Raw genomic sequence first — 14980 nt, forward strand, 5'->3', positions numbered from 1 at the left:
GCATGTCTTTTCAGCAAGGTTGTATGACAAAGTGGACACTGTTACATTAGAGACCTGGCTTCTATTCCCAGCTCTGACTGTGCAGCCTCGGTTACCTATGAAATAATAGTTCTCTCCCTCTCCAACTTTGGCCTTTAATAAGTATTGTGAATGGCACAGAAATGCTAACAGCTGCTAGTAAGAGTGCTGGGGCTAAATCTTATGGATGCTGTCAGCTGAGCTTGCAGTGTAATACAGCTTCCCCTAGACAGCTAGACATCGTTAGGGTTGCTGTTTGAGTTTTCTTCCCCCAGATTGCATGACGGCTGCATCTTTTCACGTCATCACAAGATGGCCTGTAGCAGGGGCCAAAATTATGATAAATTTGTGACAGTTGGCAACTTTACAAGGCAGCAACCCCTCCTCTGCTCTGCTCTGCTCACCCCCTTAGCAGTGATAGTTCTGACCCCTGCTTTTCTTCTTTCCTTGCCCTGGCTCGGGCATATTCCCATCCCTGGGTCTGGCAGCAAGGCTGTAGCAAGTGGGTCTGTCTTTAGGTTCTGGTTTCAGTGACTCCAAGGGCTTTTAGCTCTTCAGATACTGAGCAGTCTCAAGGTGGCTGATTCCTGGGAGCCTGACAGTTTTTAATAGTTCAGAGGTTAGTTCTGGGTCCTGTCCCCCCTGTTGGAAACCCTCCCCCCTTCCCGCTTCCCAGCATTTGTTCCATCTAGGACCTACCCGTGTTGTCGCTGCAACCCAGCCATTGAATCAGGAGCCTGGAGCAGAGAAGTGGTTTGGCCGAGCATGTATATCCACAGGGAAGGGAACTGTCAGAGAGCTGGTGCAGGTGGGCAGAGAGGGATCCAGTGGCAGGGAGAACCACTGGAGAGACTGTATATGAGTATTGGCATCCTGGATGCTATAAGGGTTAATGGCAATTGTCTCCCTTCAGGAGATCTGATGAAGTGGAGCGCTGCATCAGTGACATCCTAGACTCTCCTGTCCAGGACCCCCAGACTGCACTTACCCCTGCTGTTCACAACAAGGTAAGGAGCTGCATCCTCCCTGTCCAGAATGGGAATATACCTAGAGCATCTGAGAACAGGGGAGAGAGGCAGGCAATGTGCATTAGAACAGTGGGTGGGTGTGTATTGTGGGCACAGATATGTATTTCTCAGTGAGTGCCCTAAAAACTGGTCCATCTAGTTTAACTCCCATCTCTTGACATAACAGAGCAGGCCATTATCTTGGCCACTCAGATGCAACTAATGGTCCATCTAGTCCAGAATCCTGGCTCATCCAATACCAGATCCGGCTGCTATTCTGCCTTTAACAGTGCAAGGTGAAAACAATGCACCTGGCCAGTTGTTCAATACTGTGTCATCCATGTAGGGAGAGGGATTCCTTCCTGACTTCAGCAGATGAATAATTTCTGCCCTGAAGCATGAGGACCCTTATTATTTTTGTCATAGCTGGTGTTACTGCAAATGACATTCTCTCTCATAGAAATGTCAGATCTCTTTCTATGTCATCCTTTTCTCTTCACAGACTGTGGATTTGTTTGAAATGATTGAAAACATGCAGGTGAGGAGCAATTATTCAATCAAACTTTGGGATCCTTAATTTCTGGTAACTGATAATTGTCAGCTCCTATTCCTGTCCTGTCCCTGCACCTTCACAGCATCTTCACTTGTGCCCTTCAATCCTGACCAGCATGGTCTGCTCTCCCAGTCTTGGCTCTCCTGGCTCTACCCAGCCGCCTCTGACTCTCTGGTAGTGTGGCTTCACTGTCGCCTCCCTCAGGTTCAGGGGCTCAAACAATCTGGGGGTACACCCACAGTTAATTTAAATGTAAATATATGTCCCTTAGAGAACATTAAGGGTGCAGAGTTCAGCATTCAAATGTCAGAAAATGCCAAAGTTAATGTGAAACCTTAATTCTGCCCTTTATATATTTTTAAGGGTGATCACTGTACTTCATTGAGATAGTCTATCAGGGTGGCTGTGTTAGAAGGATGTCCCTTGGGAAACTGCTTTACTTGATGGTAGTGAATAGTAATGATTACTGCTTAGCTGGTGCAGCATTATCAGGGGGAGCAGGGGTTGCACTTCCAGTACACTCCCTGCAAGTAGGGGAGGGGAAGGGACTGGGTGGCTCCGCCTCCACATATGTTATTATTTGTGTTACCATGGTGCCTAGGAGCCCCAGTTGTAAACCACAACCCCAATGTGCTGGGTGCTGTACAAACACAGAACAAAAAGACAGACCCTCCCCGAAAGCACTTACAATCTAATTGCCTAGGCAGCAGAGCTGGCTAGGCCGTAAGGGAGAAGATGCTGTACCCTGAAACACAGTAAAATAAATAACTCCCTGCTGCAACAGAAGAGGGGAATTCAGAGAAGAATTGTGCTTCTCTTCCCAGTGCTTCTCCTGCATCTATGTGCCACCCCATACTCAGGGCTGTAACTAAAGGTACATGCTAGCCCTTAGTGAGTGAGAAGTTGTGTGCAGTATTTATATGTATACACCTCCGAGCTGTAAGGGGCAGGTTCTGCCACCTTCGTGCATGACGAGTAGCACTTTACTCTGTGAACAGTGTTACTGGGATTATTTGCAGAGTAAGGAATGATTCAGTGTGAGTAAAGGTGGCAAAATCTGACCTTCAGCTATCAGCTCTTTTCTAAATGGAAAAGTACAAGTTAAATTGGAAACTAATTGTCCCATAAACTGACGTAATATTTATGATGTTTCCAGGTGCAAAGTATTGAGCTATATTAAGTAATAATAGTGTATTATGCAGCACTGTTGATAGTGGCCTGGATCCAAAAAGGGACATAGGCATTGTAACTCTAAGGGCTTGTCTACACTTGCAGCAGTGCAGCTGTGCCATTATATCACTTAGGCCTGGTCTACACTGAGAGGGGATCGATCTAAGTTACGCAACTTCAGCTATGTGAATAACGCAGCCGAAGTCGACGTACTTAGATCTACTTACCGCAGTGTCTTCAGTGTGGTAAGTCGACAGCTGACGCTCTCCCCATGACTCCGCCTGCGCCTCTCGCCCTGGTGGAGTACAGGAGAGCGCTCGGCGGTCAATTTATCGCGTCTAGACTAAATGCGATAAATCGACCCCTGCTGGATCGATCGTTGTCCGTCGATCTAGCGGGTAATGTAGACAAGCCCTTAGTGAAAACGCTACCTATGCTGATGGGAGAAGCTTTCCCATTGGCGTAGGTACTCCACCTCCCTGAGAGGCAGTAGCTATGTTGACAAGAGAAGCCCTCCCATCAACATAGCGCTGGCTACACTGGAAGTTCAGTTGGTATAACTACATCGCTCAGAGGTGTGGAAAATCTACATCCCTGAGCGACATAGTTATACTGACATAAGTTTGTAGTGTAGACCAGGGCTAAGCATTGTAACGCCTAACTTTTAGGCACTTAGAAAATCATAGGAACAACATTGTGATTCACAAAGCCTGAGTTAGGCTATGTCTACACAGCACACCTTATAACGGCGCAGTTGTGCCGCTGCAGCCGCGCCCTTGTAAGGTGCGCTGTGTGGCCACTCTTTAAATAAAAACACCCCCAATGAGGGGCAGTAGCTTTGTCAATGGGAGTGCAGCTCCTGCCGCTGAAGTGCTGTCCACACCGGTGCTCTTCATCGCTAAAACTTTTGTTGTTCGGGGGGTGTTTTTTCACAACCCTGAGCGACAAAAGTTTTAGTGACAAAAGTGCCTGTGGCTATGTATACACTACAGTTTATGTCGGCATAATTTATGTCATAATTTATGTCACTCAGGGGTGTGAATAAGCTGCACCCCTGAGCGACATAAGTTGCACCGACATAAGCACTGGTGTGGACAGCACTATGTTGGCAGGAGAACTTCTTCTGCTGACATAGCTATCACCTTTTATGGAGATGGTTTTATTATGCCGACGAAAGAGAGTTCCCATTGGCATATGCCCGTCAGCGTTGAGCATCTTCACCAGACGCACTGCAGTGGTGCTGTATGTGTAGACAAGCCTTTAGGCACCTCTTCAATTCATGGAGAGAGAGGCACCTCAGAATGTGATTCACAAATGCCAGTGCCCTAGGCGGGGAACTGCCTAAGCTAGCCAAATGGAGGTGCCAAAGAGAAGGGTGTGTCCTAAGTCCCACCCCTCTCAAGTGCCTCCTAGCAGCCTGGATTTAGGAGCCTAGCTCTGTTAGCAGTCCACAACTGGGCCTGCCTTCTGCCACACAAAGTGGCTGGAGGTGGAGGTGACAGCTCCCCACCTTATAACTTTTATCCCAGTGGTTAGAGCACTTGCCGGGGATATGGGAGAACAGCTTTAATTCCCCCTTCAGCCAGAGTGGGGAGAAAAGATTTGAAAATGGCACAGTACACTTTGCAGAAGATTTTCTCATAGCTATGGAAGGACATGCTGTACATGAGTGAAGGTCTTATGCAACTCTGTGTTGGAAGGACATGCAGAGCTCTTTGCCTAGCTCAAGTGCCTCCTAAACTCTGTAGGAGGAGAGCACCCTAGCATATTAATGGCTGCCTAGGGTGCAGCCCTTCTTATGAAGGGGATTTCATCCACTTATGTGCCAGAGGTTGTGCATAACCACACAGAAAGCTGGTGAGAATTTGCTTGCATATATAGGGCACCTGATTTTGCAGCTAAATTAGCTTCTTTGTTGCATGTAATGAAGACTACTGTGCATGTGTGTGTAACTAAATTAGCATTGTAGCTAACTGCCTCATCCCCAGAATTGCATTAAGGAAGGATATGCTGCTGGATAGAGCTGGTCAAAATTTTTTGAATACACAGCTTTTTTTATAGAAAAATTACCTTTTTAAAATTAAAATATATAGCAAAATTGTTTTAATTTTTTGTGAGTTTTCACTATATCTTTTTTATGATTTAAAAAAAATATTTTTCATTTACTATTTTTCATTTTTTGTTTTTTCCCTTTCTTTTCTCTTTTCCTTTTTCCCCAATTAGTTTTTGAAAATTGATGTTTGGATTTTCAAAAGCACCCAAGAGATTTAGGGAGCACAAGTGAGGGATGTAGGCACGGTTGAAAATCCCACAGTGAATTTAAAAAAAAAAATGAACAGGGAAAGAAAGCAAAACAACAGAAGATAAACTTTAAAAAAAATGGAAAATGGGTTCATTTGAAACCCTTCAAAACAAAACTAATTTCAGCATTTTTTTTTTCAGTTTAAAAAAATATTTCAAGCAGCTCTACTGGTGGTTGAAAAGGAAATTTATGGCTATGGCTGACTGTTATTACAATATACACAGTAGAGAGAAGGAAACTATCAATAAAAAATGTAAAGACCAAAGTTTTTCTAGATGTAATTGGGCGCAGTGCCACTGAAATCAATGGAGCCAAGTCTGTGTCCATCCGCAGACAACTTGGGCCGAAGTTTATAAAGATAAATTGGACTGTTATGATAATTAAATTAGTGCAATTAAATAGGAAATCAAAATATTATAAATTGTACCTGAGACTGTACCAAAATAGTGTAGTATATGATATTATATGAAAAATAGCATGTGAATATGTAACTAAAGTGTGTAATGTAATATGTGGGCACTGGGGTAAGAGTGCATATTCCCAAGTGCTAAGAGTGCATGTCCAACCTCAACTTTGGCATTTCCTGATCATTGAGTGCAGTTACAGTCTTAATGTCATAGAATCATAGAATATCAGGGTTGGAAGGGACCTCAGGAGGTCATCTAGTCCAACCCCCTGCTCAAAGCAGGACCAATTCCCAACTAAATCATCCCAGCCAGGGCTTTGTCAAGCCTGACCTTAAAAACCTCTAAGGAAGGAGATTCCACCACAACCCATTCCAGTGCTTCACCACCCTGCTAGTGAAAAAGTTTTTCCTAATATCCAACCTAAACCTCCCCAAGTCATCTCAGTGTAATTCTCTGGATGGAAATTAATTTGGCCACACCCCATTAGATCTGCTCAGTTTATAGGTAAAATGATGTTGTTTTAACTGAAAATTCCCTCTGGGATCTGAGAATGAAGCTAGGCTTTTTTCCATTTCAAACATCATCACTGCCAGAATACCCTGCCATGACTCCACTGTGTGACTCCACTGTCTTCAATGAGGTTGCACAGGTGGAACTTAGTAGCCAAATCCATGGCTAATGCACAGGTAGGATAAACTTCAGCTCATGGTCTCTGAGCTGTGCTGGCTCTGCAGGGCTAACAGGAGTAAAAATCAAGTAAATCTGATTTCAGTCACCAAAATGAGATGAGCCTTCCTTTCAAGAGCCTGCATAACCCTGCCCTCCCTTCTCATCTGCCACCTTCACCCCATCTGCAATGATGCCAACATCAGCATCCCATTTGTCTGCTTCTCCCACAACCATCTCAATGTCTTCTTCCACACAGCTCCTTGTACATGAGCACCCTCCTGGAGCTCATTCTCAAAGCCACTCTCTTGTCCATGGTCAAGTCCTTCCTAAAGTCCTTCTTCTGTGATGTCTAGAAAAAATTAGCCAGCTAATGATGGCTAGAGAGAAGGAAAATCAGGCCTATCCCAGAAACATCTACATTATCAAGTTGTGTTGTTCATCACCTTCGGCACTTTGGTGCACCCTTTCCTTTTTTCTGTTTGCCTTTTTAGATTGTGGGAGTTTTGGGGCAGGGTCTGTGCTTTTCTATATGTCTGTACAGCACCAGAACTTTGGGGGTGCTACAAGAAACTATTTATGTATGTCTCTATTGGACATGAGCTGGAGAAATGTCATTCATTATCATTGCTGTTACTGATGTCTCTCTGGTGCTACTATGTGGCCATTCAATGCTACACTAGACTTTCTTTTTTCTCCTCTGACTTCCAGTGTTATATTTTGTCTCACTCCTGAGAATTGTGTGAGCTTGATTTTATCTGCTACATCTTTCTTTATACAGGCAGCGAGGGGAAAACAGGGATAGTTGGAGATCCACTCTGAGGGCTTACTTTACTGTTTATGAGCCTGATTTAAATGTGAAGTTCACCTCCATGTTGGGATTGTCTACTTCTGGCTCCTTGTATGTGTGTGTGATATTCAACTAACAATTGTGTCTGTTATCTGTAGAACATGGATTAATTCCATGACCTGGAAGGGAGTAAGATGGACTGTCCATTTCATGAGGAAAAGACAGGTCTTGTCCCAGTGAGGGAGGGAGGTTCTCTGGCCTACGATGTGCAGGAGGTCAGACTAGGTGATCACAATGGTCCCTTCTGACCTTAAAGTCTCTGAGCCTCAATCCCCAAAGCAAATTTTGGCTGCTTCTCTCAACTGAGAGAATCAGCATTTCAGGGCTCACTCTTCACTGCTGTAAAGTCTGAGGCAGTCTCTGCGTCAAAGGGATGCCAGCCTGGCAAAGTTTTGTGGGGAAGGGGGAAGTAAGAAAGGAATGTAAGTTTTGAACTCCATTCTTTGACTTTCTTTTCCCCCTTTCCCATTTGTTTGGAGTGGGCAGAAAGGCAAGTGGAGGGATTGGAGAGTTAGAGGTGAGAGATGCTGGCTGGGAGCACATCTCTCTGCTCTCTGACCAGAAGTGCTACATTCTGTGGGATGGAAGTTGGGGTTGTGTTAGTTTTAACCCCAAATTTCTGGCCTTTTGGCAGGCAAGTGTCAACTTTTTCTCTCCCATATCACCCTTCTCTCCACCTACAGTCTTCCCTGCGATCCTCCTGTAACTGTACCCCAGTGGGTCACAGCTGAGGATGCCAGATTCAGGACAAACTGCTGAGAAATAAGGCGTTCACCCCAAACTGGTGGTTATTCATCCATAAGATATACCAAGCCAGTAACAAAATTAAACTTCTGTTTCACCAAACTGGTTAACAAGAAGTCAGAAAGATCCCAAGAGATCAGCAACACAGCTTGGTCAATATCCAACTCAGATCTTACCCAATAATCACGCTATTGCCATTCCTTTAGTATCTAATATCTAAAGGTTTATTTATAAAAGAAAAGAAAGAGGAGAGAATTAAAATGGTCAAAAGAATGAAATACATATAAGAACTTTGCAATGAGTGTATCAGTCCTGAAGCAGTGATGGAATAAACTGCTGTCTTGTACAGTCACCAGTAACTTCCAAAAGATTGGAAGGTCCTCAGTCCATTGCTTGTAATGCTCCTGTTAGGTTAAGTCCATAGTCCAGAGATCAGAGCAGGAAAGAGGCAAAATGGAGATTCTTCCAGGGCCTTTTATACTTTCTCCCAGGGGAGGGAAAAGCTCTCAGTCTTAGTTTGTGGAAAGGTACTGGTACAAGATTGGAAAAGAGGAGATCAGCTTGGAAAAGAGATCAGCTTGGAAAAGAGGAGACTAAGGGGGGATATGATAGAGGTATATAAAATCATGAGTGATGTGGAGAAAGTAGATAAGGAAAAGTTATTTACTTATTCCCATAATACAAGAACTAGGGGTCACCAAATGAAATTAATAGGCAGCAGGTTTAAAACAAATAAAAGGAAGTTCTTCTTCACACAGCGCAGTCAACTTGTGGAACTCCTTACCTGAGGAGGTTGTGAAGGCTAGGACTATATCACCGTGACTCTCAGCCAGCCAGTAAAACAGAAAGTTTATTAGACAACAGGAACACAGTCTAAAACAGAGCTTGTAAGTACAGAAAACAGGACCCCTCAGTCAGGTCCATCTTGGGGGGTGGGGAGCCCAGACCCAGGTTCTGGGCCTCCCCCGTCTCCCCAGCCAGCTCCAAACTAAAACTCCCTCCAGCAGTCTCACCCAGCCACACACCCCGGCTCCTCCTCCAGCGTTTGTTTAGTTTCCCAGGCAGAATGTGTCACCTGGCCCCAACCCCCTCCTGGGCTCAGGTTAAGTGCTGGCCAAGAAGTATCATCCCTCAGTGAAGTCATTAATGCAGACAGTAAACTAGTAAAACTCCCATGCAACATTACCAGGTTAATATTCCCAACTCCTTACTCCGTCACAGCTGGCCAGACTGGATGCAAACTTCGCTGTTATCCCAGGAGTAAACACATTTGAAAGACTGGTACATAACTTCAGATACAAAAATGATGCACGCATACAAACAGGATAATCATATTCAGCGAACAATAACTTTTCCATTGACACCTTACACGGCATACTTTGTATAAGATTTGTTGCAATTGTATAATTGTGGTAGCAACAATGATCTACATGGTCATATTTTAATCATATAATGTCACACCTCCCCCACAACATCTCCAAAAGCAGTGGATTAGAGGGGGAGCATTGAAGGATCTCCTCAAATACACAACCTGGGGCATGGGGTGTGAGGCAGTGAGGAGAGAAAACAGACATGCTGCTATGTGAGGTTTTACTATCTTTGTCTCTGTGTTTCCAGGGGAGTCGTCTGGATGAGCAAAGATGTTCTCTCCCAACTCCGCTCAAGGTCAGGTTAGGTCTTTGGTGCCTCATATATTATTGAGAATGACAAATAAAGTGTTTCTACTTGCAGCTTGCCCTTCCTCAGCCTTCTGGAGGGGTGAGGAGTCTAGTATTTGTAACTCAAGTCTTTGTGTTTTTATCAGGGTTCTCAAAATGCAAGCAGATTCAATCAGTCGCTTTCGTATTATTAATTATAGAGTAGCTCTGGTGAGATGTTTCCTTGCTTTTATTTTAGTTTAAGTTTTAATAACATTTATAAGAGAAACTTATACTGAGTCACATATCTTTCAGTAAGCATCGTGAGTCCAGAACCTGTAAGGGCTTAGGGTGAGTGCCAGCTGGTCAACATGAAATCTGACCAGCTCCTCCTAATAAGTCCATGACTCTCACCTAATTGGCCAACAAAGAACTGGGTCCCATTTTTTCAAATTCTGACCTTTCTCTCTCCCTTTTTCTATTGTCTCTGCTCTGGTGCTCTAACCTGGTGAGCTAACAAAATCACCCACAAGGAAGCAAGGTGGGCGGGATGTGTGTAGGACGGAGGGGCGTGTCAATGGCAAGCGTGATTAAAGGGAGGGAGCTAGAAGAACATTAAAGTGGATTGACATAGGGTTCTCCCCCAATCCTCTTACACAGCCTCAGCAGCCCCTGCAGTTGTGCATCAGCCACCCTCACTGTCAGAAAATGGAGCCTCTCTGCACTCGGGCCCTGTTTTATGGTGTCGGAGGAAAGATGGGGAGAAAGTTCAGTGTGCCTAGCATTGTGAGAATGGGCTTCTGGCAGGCACCTACCTCTACTGTTCCATGGCACAGAGCCCCCTTAGTGTCAGCATAATCACTCATTTGGTAATAGTGCTGTTCAGAGAGCAGGGGTAGAGCTGCCCTATCTGGGAGCTGATCACCTCTTCTAATCAGGGATTGCAGGCTCTCCAAATGGCTCTCCACCTCACAGAGCATCCTCGGAGCCTCAACTACACACTGGAGTGTAGCTTTGACCATCTGCAGGCTGGTTTAAGTGACACCCCTCCTGCTCCCAGGATGCAGGAATGATACCAGTGCACTCTGCTCTACCCTACTTGCATAAACACTGTCCCCCCATCCCCAGGTGTCCCTGCATGCTGTCCCTTTATGCAGCAACATGGCACCACTCCAACACTCTTCTTGGCATGGGACAAGGGACTAAGGCTGTCAGGCCACACATGGCTTAATTTGCCTCAATCTGGCTCACAATTTGGTTACTCTGTTTTTGCCTGACTGTGCCCTGTGCAGCTGGGGCGAGGGAGTGGAATCTGGCCCCTGGAGTTTATTTGCTGAAGTTTTTGTGTGTTATAATGCTGTGTGCTGTTAAATGCACCCTAACCTAGATACTCTAAAGAAGTAGGGTTGGATGGGGAGGAGTGGCGGTGGAGGACACGCAGCCTGGGTCACCAAGTGAAGATGGTACTATAAAGGCTCCCTCACGTCTCTGGTCCCTTGTGATTTCAGAGAGAAGAGGAGTATATCCCATACCCCAGCATCCATGAGGTGAGTCACAGCTGGCTCTGCTCTGCTCAGTCTCTTCCTCCACCTCAGTAATGTTATTGGTCTCACAAAGCAATGCCTCTGTCTCTCGGGACAGGTGTTACGGAAAGGGTGGCCATACCCCCTCATTATCCTACCCCAGTTTGGGGGCTATTGGATTGAAGGAACCTGCCATGGCCTCCCCAGCTCGACCTCAGCTCTGCATGACCTGCCTTCCCCCTGCAGCAGTAAAGTGAAGCTAGAGTGTGACCCCACGGCCAAGCTGTACCGCAAGCACTTCTTGGGGAAGGTAAGGGGGAACCCCATGGCCTCTCATTCCACTCCATGGCTAAACTGTATCCCAAGGGCCTCCTGAGGGATTTTGGGGTGACCTCACCTCCTCCCCCCCAGATCCCACACCTCCCCAGTGCCAAAAAAAATGAAATAAGATGTGTCCCACTACACACCCAGCAATGTGCTACTTAGAGTCAGAGCTACGTCAGGGGTGCCCCTTTGCGCCTTGTGTAGTGTCCAGTGTGCTAGAGAAGAGAGAGGTCTCAGATCTGATGAATATAAAGGGGATCTTTTGCTGAGACTTTTGGACACAGACAGACCTTGGGAGATGGAAGGGAAACAACTGTAATGAATCATGGTGGCCACCACATACAGACACTCAGCTGGACATGGGGATCAAACCCAGGCCCTTCAGCACAAAATGTAGAAGGCCTGCCAGCTGAACTAAAGGACAAACTCTAGTAGCGCTCAGTAACAGGTTGTTATAGCGAGAGAGTGAGAGCGATAATCGCATGCACTAAGCCAATGTATTACACAGGATTGGGGCCAAGTACTCCTTGATCTTGCCATTTCCAGCTATGACAGGTATGGGAACACATGGAAGCAGAGACCAGCCTCCAGGTGAAGTTCAAAGCATGGGCATTTATTAGCTGTCCCACAGGATCTACCTGAACTGGCTCCTCTGGGGTGCTGGGCGTCACCAGGTGGATCTCACGATCATGCTGACCACCTCACAATCAGTTGTCAACAAAACCATGATCGGTTCTGGAGACCAAGTGCCTAAACCAGAGTTGGCTCAGCTTATTTCAACAGACTACCCTTTGCAATACAAGCCCACAGACAGGGGGGGAAATGTGTGCATCTGGTCTCCACTGCAGAAGAGGCCTCATTGAGGCAGAAGTCAAATTCATCTGGTGTGTGAGACCAGAGACAAGGCCAGTGTAGGAATGATATTAGTATACAGACCCCGCACCAGAGGCTTCTTGTCTGAATGAAAGGAGATGTTGTTCTGAATCTGATTCTGGAGACTGAAATTTATTATCTTGGGAGTCTTTCGAAGTGCTGGGTATGCCACCGTTAACCCCATGTCTGTTAAAGTAACCAGGGAGTTTTTCCAGAGCCATCCACATAGCCAGATACATGCTGGATCTGATCTTTGGCCTAGCTGTAGATGACACTGCTAGCCTGATATGACCCTTACCCCCCTCCAAGCAGCAGTAAGAGTTTTCCCCTCTTCTCATGTGGGATGACTGGTCTGGTATAGCAGAGATTCATAGTCCCAATGAGTTTGCAAAATGTGCAAGAGTGGAGTATTGCACAACTGTAGCAAGCATCTGAAGTGCAGTACTACTGAGTCACTGTACGCTAAGCACTCCCTTCTTCTGATCAGCCCAACAGATTTCCTTGGTTCACTGCTGAAACATGTATTAGTGAGCTTGGGTTCAAGAAATCTTCACAGTGACCATAACTCCTGTAGTGGATAGCACCAGCAACAGTAAGAGCTTGCAGCATACTCACAACGGAGTTACTCCTTCAGATCAAAGTGGTAGAGGCCTCTGCTTTTGGTGCTGTGCAGCCCAGGTTCTGTCCTCACAGGGGACCTGGGAAGGAGGAAGCTATGCTCCAGGAATAGCTATGCTCCAGGAATGTCCTGAAAATCTCTATCATGTTCACAGCCTATCCAGATCAACTTGTGAGCATGAGATGATGAGGATGGTGGGAAAGACACCCAATGGTGAAGGGGTATCTTCTCAGGGACTATGGGAGACCGACAATATCGTAGGTATTATCTGATGGTACCTTGGGAGAATGAGCTTCTCTGACTTCCTGTTTTTAGGAGCATCAGAACTTTTACTCCAATGACACAACCTTGGGCTACCTGGTCCTTTCTGTGAAGTATGAGCAGATTGAGAGGCAGGACAACTTGCACCTGCTGCTGAGGTAACAGCACCCAGCATGGAAACACATGTACCATGCTCTGTCTCCCACCTTACCAGGAAGTCTTTCTGTGTGGATTTTGTGACCTAATGTCATTGTCCCAGGGATGGTTGCAGCGAAACCCCTGACTGGGGAAGCGCCTCTTCCTTCTGGCTCATCTTTGAGCGTTCATATTTCTTTACTCCCAGCTTCTCCCAGCTGTCACCCTCAGGAAGCTGAGGGCTGCAGGGCAGCTAGGAGTGGGGAGGGGTCAGGAAGAAGAGAATTTCTGATGTGTCTGTCCCATTGTAGATAGGGAAACAGTGAAAGGATCAGCAGAAATCTTACATAAAAAGGGGGGAATCTAAAAGCCCTCTGAGCTGTACCAGGGAATATTTTCATTGAGCACAGACACACACATAGGAAAGTGCTGGTGGCTGGTTGGAAGAGACCCTGGTTCTATGCAGCACCCCTTCCTAATGGGACTCTGGCATGCTGTTGGCAGGCCAGCCAAAGCCAGATAGAAGGGAGTTATGCTGCCTGTCCTATGAGGATGACCTTAGGGCTAGTGCAGTTAGTTTTGTGTATGGGAGTAATGGTTTTGAATCACATTGTTGTCCCAAAATATTCCCTTCTGTGTTGAAGCAGCACCTGGATTTCCTTTGCAATATACTTAACTGTTATTAAAGCAAAAAAGGTCTCTAAGGAGTGATGGAGATCCACGTAGCCACCTAACCAGCTCTGTTTTCTTTCTGCTCAATTAATACCAAGCACTGGTCTACAGGAACCCTAAACAGTGTCCATCTTCCTGTGACATTAGGCACTAGTTACATAGACTCTAGCGTAGCACATGTACAACCCTTTTGGGATCTAATTAACCCTTTAGTCGCTGGACCAGAATATTATGCAAGAACAATATTCCCTCCATAAGACGAGATCTGGAGGTGCGGCAGGAGTTGCCTTAAGCAGCCAGAGATGTTGTTTGCATTTCCCTTTATCATTTGTTCTCTTCTTTTTTTGGTTTGTGGCAGGACTCGAACTGGTACCAAACATGACCTGATCCCCATTTCTTGTCTGAATGAGTTCCCCAATGCAGTCCAGATGGCGAAGGTGAGACCCTAACTGAGTACATTTTCTTTCACACACTCATGGTACAGGAACTCCTCACTTAAAGTCGTCCCGGTTAACGTTGTTTCGATGTTAAGTTGCTGATCAATTAGGGAACATGCTCGTTTAAAGTTGTGAAATGCTCCCTTCTAGTCGTTTGGCAGCCGCCGGTTTTGTCCACTGCTTGCAGGAAGAGCAGCCCATTGCAGCTAGCTGGTGGGTGGTTGGAACCAGGGTGGACCAGCAGCCCCCCTATCCGCTTCCCACTCCCCTAAGTTCCCTGTGCAGCAGCTGTCCCTTCCCCCACTGCCATGTGCTGCTCCTGCCCTCTGCCTTGGAGCTGCTCCCAGAGACTCCTGCTTGCTGTACCAGGCGGGGGGGGGGAAAGGGGGGCTAATGTCAGGGTGTCTCCCCCTCCCCCCTGCTCCTGCACCTCGCTTACCCCATCTTCCATAGAGCAGGGGGGAGACAGATGGATGGAGGGAGCTTCTAGGCAGTAGTTGTGGGTCTCAGGTCTCAGCAAGCTGATTTAATTAACAAGGCAGTGTACTTAAGCCTGGGGTCAGCTACTTAAAGGGGAAATGCGCATTCTTTCTCTCACACACAGGGGGTGTGTCTCTGTCTGCCCTCCCTCCTTTCCTGCTGCCTTGTAGAGTGTTGTGAGAGTTAACCCTTGAGGGCTCAGTCAATTGCTAGTTCATTTAGCAGTAAGGTATTCCCTGGGAAACAGGGCCGGCTCTAGGATTTTTGCAGCCCAAGGCAAAAACAATTTTGGCCGCCCCCCC

The 14980-nt window shown here is 46.2% G+C and overlaps 1 protein-coding gene across 1 annotated transcript in view; it reads left to right on the plus strand.

Moving 5' to 3' along the window:
* Nucleotides 1-14980, plus strand: part of LOC112119704 (rap1 GTPase-activating protein 1-like) — a 63628-nt gene that overhangs the window by 7368 nt on the left and 41280 nt on the right. The window contains exons 3-9 of the mRNA XM_026660234.2: nucleotides 932-1025; nucleotides 1528-1563; nucleotides 9335-9382; nucleotides 10863-10901; nucleotides 10996-11187; nucleotides 13009-13112; nucleotides 14120-14198. Coding sequence (XP_026516019.2) covers nucleotides 932-1025; nucleotides 1528-1563; nucleotides 9335-9382; nucleotides 10863-10901; nucleotides 10996-11187; nucleotides 13009-13112; nucleotides 14120-14198 — 592 coding nt within the window. The remainder of the gene's footprint in view (nucleotides 1-931; nucleotides 1026-1527; nucleotides 1564-9334; nucleotides 9383-10862; nucleotides 10902-10995; nucleotides 11188-13008; nucleotides 13113-14119; nucleotides 14199-14980) is intronic.

Source organism: Terrapene carolina, unplaced genomic scaffold (assembly GCF_002925995.2).
Source record: "Terrapene carolina triunguis isolate 2854851 unplaced genomic scaffold, T_m_triunguis-2.0 Scaffold740, whole genome shotgun sequence".
Lineage (NCBI taxonomy): Eukaryota > Metazoa > Chordata > Testudines > Emydidae > Terrapene > Terrapene triunguis.